This window comes from Abramis brama, assembly GCF_963993115.1.
Source record: "Abramis brama genome assembly, chromosome: 8".
In the NCBI taxonomy this organism is placed as follows: Eukaryota; Metazoa; Chordata; class Actinopteri; order Cypriniformes; family Leuciscidae; genus Abramis; species Abramis brama.
This window is the reverse complement of record NC_139970.1, coordinates 1,252,321-1,264,145: the sequence shown is the minus strand read 5'-3', so window position 1 is coordinate 1,264,145 and position 11,825 is coordinate 1,252,321. Positions and strand designations below refer to the sequence as shown.

The following is an 11,825-nucleotide window of genomic DNA, read 5'->3' as shown; positions in this document are numbered from 1 at the left end:
GTACAATGTTTTATAATAATAAGATGTTATATTTAGTGTCCATTTCATTCATTTAACATTTCACATTGGGGGTATCCAAGACATTTCTTATATTTAATTTTTTTTTTTTTAAAGTAACGCAATAGTTACTTTCCCTGGTAATTAGTTACTTTTGCAATGATGTAATTCAGTTACTAACGCAGTTACTTTTTGTGAGAAGTAACTAGTAACTATAACTAATTACTTTTTTAAAGTAACTTACCCAACACTGTACACACACACACACTCTCACTCTCTCACACATACACACACTCTCAGACACTCACACACACATACACTCTCACTCTCAGACACACACACACACACACACACACACACACACACTCACACACACACACACACACACACTAACTCTCACGCGCCGCTGTCTCTGCTGTGGCTGCAGGCTGATCTGGCGGCGACCGTGTCCGAGTTTGAGAGCTACAAGGTGCGAGTCCATAATGTGCTGAAGCAGCAGAAGCACAAGAGCTCCGGCCAGAGCGATGGAGACGCCTTCAGGCAGGAGAGGTGAGCGTCATGCGCATGCTGTTGCTGTCACTGTGTGTGTTCAGCGGAGGGCGTGTGTGTCCTGAGGCTGGTTGTGCTGTGTTCAGAGAGCAGATGGAGGCTGCGCTGGAGCAGCTGCGTAGACGCTTGCAGGAGACGCAGACCAGCCTTCAGTGCAGCACAGCAGAACTGCAGCAGCTGCAGACGGACCACGACACTCTGCTGGAGCGGCACAACAAGATCCTGCAGGAGAGCGTCAGCAAAGAGGCGGAGCTGCGGGAGAGGTGAGAGTGTGTGTGTGTGTGTGTGTGTGAGTGTGAGAGAGAGAGAGAGCACGACACCCTACTGGAGCGATTTTGCAGGTTTTCCCACTTACAAAGCATGCAGAGGTCTGTCGTTTTTATCATAGGTACTCTTCAACTGTGAGAGCCGGAATCTAAAACAAAAATCCAGAAAATCACATTGTATGATTTTTAAATAATTAATTTGCATTTTATTGCATGACATAACTATTTGATCACCTACCAACCAGTAAGAATTCCGGCTCTCACAGACCTGTTAGTTTTTCTTTAAGAAGCCCTCCTGTTCTCCACTCATTACCTGTATTAACTGCACCTGTTTGAACTCGTTACCTGTATAAAAGACACCTGTCCACACACTCAATCAAACAGACTCCAACCTCTCCACAATGGCCAAGACCAGAGAGCTGTGTAAGGACATCAGGGATAAAATTGTAGACCTGCACAAGGCTGGCATGGGCTACAGGACAATAGGCAAGCAGCTTGGTGAGAAGGCAACAACTGTTGGTACAATTATTAGAAAATGGAAGAAGTTCAAGATGACGGTCAATCTCCCTCGGTCTGGGGCACCATGCAAGATCTCACCTTGTGGGGTATCAATGATCATGAGGAAGGTGAGGGATCAGCCCAGAACTACACGGCAGGACCTGGTCAATGACCTGAAGAGAGCTGGGACCACAGTCTCAAAGAAAACCATTAGTAACACACTACACGGTCATGGATTAAAATCCTGCAGCGCACGCAATGTCCCCCTGCTCAAGCCAGCGCATGTCCAGGCCCGTCTTAAGTTTGCCAATGACCATCTGGATGATCCAGAGGAGGAATGGGAGAAGGTCATGTAGTCTGATGAGACAAAAATAGAGCTTTTTGGTCTAAACTCCACTCGCTGTGTTTGGAGAAAGAAGGATGAGTACAACCCCAAGAACACCATCCCAACCGTGAAGCATGGAGGTGGAAACATCATTCTTTGGGGATGCTTTTCTGCAAAGGGGACAGGACGACTGCACCGTATTGAGGGGAGGATGGATGGGGCCATGTATCGCCAGATCTTGGCCAACAACCTCCTTCCCTCAGTAAGAGCATTGAAGACAGGTCGTGGCTGGGTCTTCCAGCATGACAACGACCCGAAACACACAGCCAGGGCAACTAAGGAGTGGCTCCGTAAGAAGCATCTCAAGGTCCTGGAGTGGCCTAGCCAGTCTCCAGACCTGAACCCAATAGAACATCTTTGGAGGAGCTGAAAGTCCGTATTGCCCAGTGACAGCCCCGACACCTGAAGGATCTGGAGAAGGTCTGTATGGAGGAGTGGGCCAAAATCCCTGCAGTGTGTGCAAACCTGGTCAAGAACTACAGGAAACGTATGATCTCTGTCATTGCAAACAAAGGTTTATGTACCAAATATTAAGTTCTGCTTTTCTAATGTGTCAAATACTTGTGTCATGCAATAAAATGCTAATTAATTACTTAAAAATCATACAATGTGATTTTCTGGATTTTTTCTGGATTCCGTCACTCACAGTTGAAGTGTACCTATGATAAAAATTACAGACTTCTACATGCTTTGTAAGTGGGAAAACCTGCAAAATCGGCAGTGTATCAAATACTTGGTCTCCCCACTGTATAATGCTAATGACACAGAGGAACTGCATTCGAGCTGATGGATGATAAAAACATTGTCAGCCAATCAGAATCCATCCTGCCATAAAGAGCATTTAAAGACAGACGAGCAGTTCTGGTGGTGTCATGAGTCTGTTCTCTGTGTTCATCATCAGGCTGCTGTCGCTGCAGTCGGAGAGCGTGTCCCTGCGGTCGGAGCACGGCCAGTGCGCGGCTCAGCTGAGTGCTCAGACAGAGGCTCTGCGCATTAGCTTCCGCGAGCAGACGCGGCTCCTGCAGGACGAGCACTGCCGTACAGTGGAGACGCTACAGCAGCAGATCAACCGGCTGGAGACTCAGCTCTACCAGCTGCAGAAGGAGACCGTTACTGCAGGTACACACACACACACACACACACACACACACACACACACTCACACACTCAGCTGCTCTTCAGCGTCTCTCTCTCTCTCTCTCTCTCTCAGTGCATCATCCTCAGGGCAGGAAGGCTCAGGCGGACCGGAAGCCAGCGGACGCTCCAGCGCTGGATCTGCAGGGCGATCGAGAGGAGGGCGAGGGCATGGAGACCACAGAGACTGAGTCACTGTCCTCCACCGCGACCCCGCTGACCTCTCTGGAGCAGCTGCTGACCTCTGACCTCAAACACGGTACACACACACACCAGTGTGCTGGACCTCATCTGAGTGTTCAGCTGATGTGTGATGGGCTCGTCCAGGTGTAAAATTTTTGTTTGATTATCACTTAAATACTATTCATTATTTGTGCGTTTATGTGTGTGTGTGTGTGTAGAGCCTGCTGACTGGCAGATGGAGCCCAGTAAAGAGGAGCTGACGGTGAAGCTGAGCAGCGCCGCCCGCAGTGTGGAGCACCTGAACGGCCTTCTGCACGAGACCGAGGCTACCAATGCTGTGCTGACTGAGCAGATCACTGTGAGACACACACACACACACACACACACACACACACACACACACACCTTCTGCACGAGATTGAGGCTACCAATGCTGTGCTGACTGAGCAGATCACTGTGAGACACACACATCTTCTGCACGAGATCAGCAGCCGCTGCTGTCGGCGTTGCCAGTGAAGGTGGCTGTGAAGCCCGATCCAGGAGCCACATGTCCTGCCGCAGTTGGGACATGTGAGTGCTGAGTCTGGGGATGGGTGTGGTTGTGGCTGGACGCGTTGGTGTCTGCGCTGACGTAGCACAGTTCTGTGTTGGGCGCGCTGTGATTCGATCTGTCGGGCCCCCAGACCGCATGCAGAGCTCCATGCCTGGCGGTCGGCAGCTGTTGTTTCCAGGACTCCAGGGTTGATGCCGCAGCTTTTCAGGGTCCCCTTTAGGTGGTCCTTGTAGCGACGCTGCTGACCCCCAGGTCTCCTGTTGGCTGTGTATATCTGCCCATAGAGGACCTGCCGGGGTAGGCGGTGGGAGGGCATGCGGATAACATGTCTAACCCATCGCAGTTGCCGCCTAGCAAGGGTTGCCTCCATGCTGCTGGAGTTGGTGTGCTGTAAGATGTCCGTGTGGGGGATTTCACTTTCCATGTGACACCTAGTATGCGCTGGAGGCATCTGATGTGAAAGCCCTCGAGACACTGAATATGCCTGTGGTGGGGAGTCCAAGCCTCTGCACCAAACAGCAGGGTGGAAACGCAGACTGCCTGGTAGGCGTTCGCTTTGGTGAAGGTACGGAGATCTTTATTAACAAAGACTCAAGATCGAGGTCTACCAAAGGCAGAGGAGGCGAGGTTTATGCGTGCCTGGATCTCGTTGTCTATGAGGCAGGTGGGTGTTAGGATACTTCCAAGGTAACAGAAGTGATGAACAACCTTTACTGGTGTGCCATGGATGTAGAATTCAGGGGGGGTGGGGGTGGGGACCGTGGTCTGTGCAATGATCTCTGTCTTTTGGATGTTGACTTGTAGGCCACAAGCATGATAGACTGCGCATACAACATCCAGTGTGTGCTGCAGTGCGGTAGGGCTATGGGCTAGGAGGGCACAGTCATCAGCGTATTGCAGTTCATGAATTGTGGTGGTGGTGGTCTTGGTGATGGCTTGCAGGCGGCGGGGGTTAAAGAGGTTCCCGTCCAGACGGAACTGTAGGCAAACACCATAGTCGAGGCTGTGGAAATTGCAGGAGAGGAGGGTGACTGCTGCCAGATTGAAGATCACCGGAGCCAGTACACACCCCTGTTTCACTCCTACCTGCACAGAAGAGGAGGGGGATTGAGATGTACCCACAATCACACGAGCCTGCATGCCAACGTGAAACTGTTGTAGGATGTCCAGAAATCTTGGTGGCACCCCAAACTTCTCCAGAATGACCCAAAGGACTTCAACAAAGGTGGTCAATGGTGTCAAAAGCCTTTGCCAGGTCGATGAAGGCAATGATCAGGTCTTTGTTCTGTCCTCTGGCCTTCTCCTGCATTTGGTGTAGGACAAAGATCATGTCGGAGGTGGACCGATCCTTCCTGAAGCCGCACTGTGACTCAGGAAGGATCCTCTCTGTGATGTTCTTGGTTAGATGAAACAGCAAGACCCTTGATAATACTTTCCCTGCCACAGAGAGCAGGGATATGCCATGACTGTTTCCACAGATGGACTTGTCGCCCTTTTTCTTGTGGAACAGTTTTTTGTGCCCATATTATCTGGATGAGTCGGTGGAGGATCTTGGTGAGCAGATACCCGCCTTTCTTTAGAGCCTCTGCAGGGATTCCATCAGGACCAGCAGACTTATTGTCCTTGAGGCTTCGTATTGCTGCCAGGACTTATGAGAATCGGGGAGGGTCATCAAGCTCATGCACAGGTGGGAGCTTTGGGAGGCGCTGCTGGACAGTGGGGTCAGCCGGATTGTTTTGATTGAGTAGGGTGTTAAAATGTTCAGCCTAACGCTCAAGAATACCTTGTTTGTCCTTGTGCAGTATTGAGCTGTGTCAAGAGACTCGTAAAAAGCGTCTTTAATTTCTTCAGCATCCAGAGTCGGTACATATGAGCTTATCAAGGTTGCATAGCGACCCTTCACAAGGGTATGCGCCAGGTCATCAGCCGCTCACTGATTCCCACAGGAGACTCTGGGATGTTCTGGAGCAGTCTGCTTTTAATGGAAAAACCTACTCCATGTAGAAGGCGGGTATCTTCTGGAAGGCCCTTCCAGAAGAAGGTGTATCCTTGCCCGACTTCTATTAGCGAGTCCTCTCCTGCGAGCCGGGTCTCACTCAAAGCTGTCAATGTCAATGCTCGCAACCTGGGCAGTGCGCCTGCGGGGTCGGTCAGTTCCATTCTGCACATCAAGAAGTGTGCGTACGTTTCATGTAGACAAAATGAATAGTTTAGATTTATATTTTCGACCGCGTAATGGGATGCCTTGACGACAGCGGTGGGCCGTCCAGGAGTGTAGGGAACAGGCAATGTTTGGGTCACCTTTTCTAGACCCTCCCCCCCGGCAGCGGGTGAGCAGAGTTGAAGAGGGCTGCTCAGTCACACAAGAAGCTGCCGAAGGTGGACTCTGTTCCAACCCATCCACACAACGACCATCACGCTTGTGCCGCCTCCGAGCAGGGCTCAGGCTAGAGACTGCCAGTCTGATCCAAGACCTGCCTCCGTCACATTTACCCTGTCACAGAAGGGCTTGTATGGTGAAGTGATAGCATACGCAGAGAGTGGATTAATGTGAAGAGAAGGGTGCGCAGACCCTATCTCCACAGCTTCACTCCAGAATCCAGTTTCCAGTGGCAGGAGATGAACTCTAGACAACCAGATGGACGGTGGAGTTGCAGGGGCTGCCTGGTCTCTGTCTGTTGAGCCTGCCTCTCTCCTGTCCCCAAAGCGGCCTTGTCTTGAGGAGACGAGATGCTCACGGAAGAAAACCCACAGAGCAGTGGAGGCAGCAGTCTTAGTTGGTGGCGGACTGCACTCGCCATGTCTAAGAGTGTCATTGGCATAAATGGAGTTTTTGCAGCGGATCTAGTGATGCCACTCATCTAATCCCTCCATACCTGATAGACCTCCGCTGTTGGTCCACGGCTACTGATTCGACTGGGGACCACCGCACGGAGCCCCCAGCTTATTGTGTAGCTTACCTTCATATCTGAAGGGTTGTCCATTATCCGCTACCTATAGACGTGGTTGGTAGCAGTCAGCTCTGCCCCAACCAGCGCACACACACACACACACCTTCTGCTCGAGACTGAGGCTACCAATGCCATACTGACTGAGCAAATCACTGTGAGACACACACACACACTCAGAAAATGTTGAGGCAAAGTCATGTGAGGTTTTAAATGGATTTATTCAGTAAATGTTTCCATCGTAGTTTAGCACGTCTTCTGATCAGATAAGTAATCTTTACCCTTCAATTGAGCGCATACGTTTTTTCATACGTGTAAATTATTAGAATTTATGCGCACCTTGGTGTTTCCATCCAGCATTTCTTTATGCAATATTCTAAACTGCATAAGACTATATGTGTAAGTAAACACAGTGGTTGAGCTAAACTGTGTGTGTGTGTGTTTCTGTATGTGTGTGTGTGTGTGTGCAGCTCCTGAAGAGTGAGGTGCGGCGGCTGGAACGCAATCATGAGCGGGAGAAGTCTGTGGCCAACCTGGAGTACCTGAAGAACGTCCTCCTGCAGTTCATATTCCTGCGCTCCGGCAGCGAGAGGCAGGCGCTGCTCCCCGTCATACACACCATGCTGCAGCTGAGCCCGGACGAGAAGAGCAAGCTGGAGGCCATCGCTCACGGTGAGCTCACACACACATACACACACACACACACACACCATGCTGCAGCTGAGCCCGGACGAGAAGAGCAAGCTGGAGGCCATCGCTCACGGTGAGCTCACACACACACACACACACACACACACACACACACACACACACCATGCTGCAGCTGAGCCCGGACGAGAAGAGCAAGCTGGAGGCCATCGCTCACACACACACACACTCACTCTCTCGCTCTCTGAGAGTGTTTACATGCTTCTCCTCAACACACTTACACCTAATAATGAGCTCATGGAAATGCCTTCATCAGAGTTCAGTCATAAACGGCTTCAGCACTCTCACATCTCGCGTAACAACTGGAGTCAGATGCAGCACTGATGAGGTTTTGGCGTCACTGGCGGGGAATAACTTGATTTATTAATAAAGTCTAGTGAACACGCTGTACTTGGCTTGTATGTAAACATGCTCTGTATCTGAATGAAGACTGGAGTCCACAGGTGATTGGGCTCAGATGAAGAATCAGTCTGTTTATAAGTGTGTTCTGTGTGTGTTCTGTGTGTGTTCTGTGTGTGTTCTGTGTGTGTTCTGTGTGTGTTCTGTGTGTGTTCTGTGTGTGTTCTCTGTGTTCTCTGTGTGTTCTGTGTGTTCTGTGTGTTCTGTGTGTTCTGTGTGTTCTGTGTGTGTGTGTGTGTGTGTAGGCGAGGAGCAGTCGGCGGTCTCGCGAGGGTCGGGCTGGACGTCGTATCTGCACAGCTGGTCTGGGATCAGATGAAGCTTCACGTACACACACAACAACACACCATCGCTATGTTCATGCCGCCTTATTTCTCTACTGGACTGTAATGGGATTTTTGATTTGGGTTATTTCCTGAAGATTATCGGTTGGAAATTGTTGGTTGTATTTATTGTATTTTATCACAAATGATACATTATCATTTTTTCCTCCAATTGTAAATCTCGTATCTATAAGAGATTTTGAAGTGCTGTGAGGTTCATGGAATGAAGCTGTGTAAATCTATCAGTGTCTATCAGAGAATATAGTCAAAGAATTAAACTACTTTCAGAGCTTATTCTGTTTATTCTTTAACATTTATTGGAAATTAAGCTGATCAGCTTGTTCCTTGACCGCCTCCTAGGTTATATGTCTCATAAGTCAAAACACAGAATGTCCTGGAAACACAATCTTCACCCAAACAAGTGGAAGTAATAATGTGGATCTGCTCTGATCATGAGAAATAGACTGTAGCTGATTTAGGCTTTACTCGTGGTGTTTCTTGAGCTGTCGAGTCTCCAGCTCCACAGCGGACGCCTTCCACACGTTGAACTCTACATTACTGTGAAACTATACACCATAGCTGCATCCAAAATCACACACTCTCTGAATGGGCACTGCATTTATTCACTGCATGAGCAGTGCTTTAGTTCTGTCCATTAAAACATTTTTATTTGTTGACTTATTTTTAAGTGTTGAGCATAAAGGGGTGATCACACAGAATGTGTTTTCCCTTTCAAACACACAACAGTGTCCAGTGCTGATGAACATTAGTTCAACTCAGAGGTGTTCAGCTCATGATCCAGGGTCAGTTTAACTCAGAGGTGTTCAAAGAAAGAAAAGAAGACAGAAAGATTAGTTAGAAAGAAAGAAAGAAAGAAAGAAAGAAAGAAAGAAAGAAAGAATGAATGAATGAATGAATGAATGAATGAAAAAAGAAAGATTAGGCAGAATGAAAGAAAGAAATATTAGTTAGAAAGAAATGTCAGACAGAAAGAAAAAAGATAGAAAGATTAGTTAGAAAGAGAAAAAAGAAAGAAACATTAGTTAGAAAGAAAGAAATGTTAGACAAAGAAAAAAGATAGAAAGATTAGTTAGAATGAAAGAAAGATAGATTAGTTAGAAAAAAGAAAGAAACAGTTAGAAAGAAAGAAATGTTAGACAGAAAGAAAAAAGAAAGAAAGAAAGAAATATTAGTTAGAAAGAAAGACAGAAATGTTAGACAGACAGAAATAAAAAAAGATAGAAAGATTTGTTAGAAAGATTAGTTTGAAAGAAAGAAAGAAAAAAAAGATTAGGTAGAATGAAAGAAAGAAATATTAGAAAGAAAGAAAAAAGAAAGAAACAGAAAGAAATGTTAGACAGAAAGAAAAATATTAGACAGAAAGAAAGAAATATTAGAAAGAAAGAAAGAATATATAGAAAAAGAAATATTAGAAAGAAAAAGAAAGATTACTTAGAATGAAAGAAAGAAAGAGACAGATAATTAGTTAGAAAGAAAGAATATATAGAAAGAAAGATTAGTAAGAAAGAGAATATATAGAAAGAAAGAAAGATTAGTTAGACAGAAAGAAAGAAGAGAGAGAAAGAAAAAAATATTAGGTAGAATGAAAGAAAGAATATATAGAAAAAGAAAAAGAAAAAAGAAAGATTAGGTAGAATGAAAGAAAGAAATATTAGTTAGAAAGAAAGACAGACAGACAGAAAGTTTAGTTAGAAAGAAAGAAAGATTAGTTAGAAAGAAAGATAGATTAGAAAGAAAGAAAGATTAGAGAGAAATATTAGTAAGAAAGAAAGAAAGAAACATTAGTTAGAAAGAAAGAAATGTTAGACAGACAGAAATAAAAAAAGAAAGAAAGAAAGATTAGAGAGAAATATTAGTAAGAAAGAAAGGAAGACAGAAAGATTAGTTGGAAAGAAAGAAATAAAAGAAAGAAAGAAAGAAAGAAAGAAAGAAAGAAAGAAAGAAAGAAAGAAAGAAAGAAAAAGATTAGGTAGAATGAAAGAAACAGTTAGAAAGAAAGAAATGTTAGACAGAAATAAAAAAGAAAGAAAGATAGTTAGAAAGAAAGAAAGAAAGATTAGAGAGAAATATCAGTAAGAAAGAAAGGAATACAGAAAGATTAGTTGGAAAGAAAGAAAGAAAGAAAGAAAGATTAGGTAAAATGAAAGAAAGAAATATTAGTTAGAAAGAAATATTAGTTAGAAAGAAAGAAAGAAATGTTAGACAGACAGAAATAAAAAAGAAAGAAAGAAAGATAGTTAGAACACTGCCGTCTGTGTATGAATGGGTGAATGTGAGGCATGGGTCTGTTGAAAGCGCTATATAAATGCAGTCCATTTACCATTATATATGGTAAATGGCAGGTACAATTTGAGTGTTTATTTGTTTTTACTAATAGTAGTGAGTCTATGTGATTTCGTACAGAAGTTTAAGTGTTGATCTCCAACATTAGTTCATCGTGAGTGTGTGCAGTACATACTCGCGAATGTGACGCACTTGTTATTCACGAGTGATTTGGAATAACTGAGCTCTTCCGGCCACGTTGGATTTCATCACCAGGTAGCGCTTCAGGTACCCTGGATTGCCTGACAGTTTCCCTGAGGGTTGTTCCATAAAACAAGATTAGAATACAAGCCAGGCTTATTTTGGTTAGTCAGACTTATTGTCGGTGGATTCTGTTTCATAAAGCAAACTTAAAATAGTTCAAACTCAGTTACCCTGGCAACTTATGCTGGGAAACTAGCCTGGTCCAGGGCAGGCTAACTGTCAGGCTAAGCCTCAGCTGTTACACAGATCCTCTAACACTGACCGACAAGAACACAATGATATTACCACTGACACCCTCTCATACCATTATTGGACTTTATTAACCACTATTAGTCCAAAAATATATACACAGTATACAGAAAATCAACTTAAATAAGGCTACAATGATAAATTATGATTATTAGAAGAACATTAGAACACAATCTAAAAAAAAGCTTTGTAAAGCAGAAGTTAAAATCACAAAATTAAAAATAAATAATTACAAAAGCACAGTATAAATTTCAACTGGTAAGATGAATCTGAGCTTAGTAATTGACAGTATATTAGCCTACATTTCATTTACCCCAATAGTCCCTTTACAGTTATTGTTATCATAAAAATACACTTGTAGGTTTAAAATTCTAAATAAGGGACATCTAATGTCCAAATAACAAATATTTTAGCATATATATATATATATATATATATATATATATATATATATATATAAAATGTACTTTATTATGTCTATCAATTCAAACACATTTAACACAATTATACAAATTGACAGTTCCTTTAAAGACATCATATTTTCCCCCAATAAATATTCCTTATTTTTCCTTCTACTTTTTTTCTTTTGTGATAATACCCACCAACACATAACCTAAAAAACACATGATTAGAACAATAACCAAAAAGTACATAGTTAGACACTTTTACATATGATTTAAGGGGGAAAAGACAAAAAACAATAAATAAATATTAATAAAAATTTAACATTCACATATTTATATCAAACTCTTATAATGACACATAATTCCTATTAGTTATTCAAGTAATATTATTTGAATATCAAATATTCAATATTAAATAAATAAGTCAATAAATAAAATAACAAATAACTAGAAATAAAAGGGAGGGAGGGTTATATAAAAATGTAGTTAATGTAGGCTAATATATATATTCCTTTATTTTATGGAATATTCTTTGATTTTAGAGTTGCACATATCTTTTCAAAATGTATACATTTGCTCTTAATTTCATGTTATCCTCTCCATAATGTACTTTAGAAACTAAATCTACTCATTTAAAACTGGGGATTCTTGCTTTCTCCAAAAAATTATTGCATTAAAAGCT

The 11,825-nt window shown here is 43.7% G+C and overlaps 1 protein-coding gene across 1 annotated transcript in view; it reads left to right on the top strand.

The window, feature by feature from the left end:
- Positions 1–8,237, top strand: part of gcc2 (GRIP and coiled-coil domain containing 2) — a 26,683-nt gene extending 18,446 nt beyond the window's left edge. The window contains exons 17-23 of the mRNA XM_084121679.1: positions 425–546; positions 633–809; positions 2,597–2,814; positions 2,906–3,088; positions 3,231–3,370; positions 6,984–7,185; positions 7,866–8,237. Coding sequence (XP_083977805.1) covers positions 425–546; positions 633–809; positions 2,597–2,814; positions 2,906–3,088; positions 3,231–3,370; positions 6,984–7,185; positions 7,866–7,939 — 1,116 coding nt within the window. The 3' untranslated portion in view covers positions 7,940–8,237. The remainder of the gene's footprint in view (positions 1–424; positions 547–632; positions 810–2,596; positions 2,815–2,905; positions 3,089–3,230; positions 3,371–6,983; positions 7,186–7,865) is intronic.
- Positions 8,238–11,825: the final 3,588 nt, after the last annotated feature.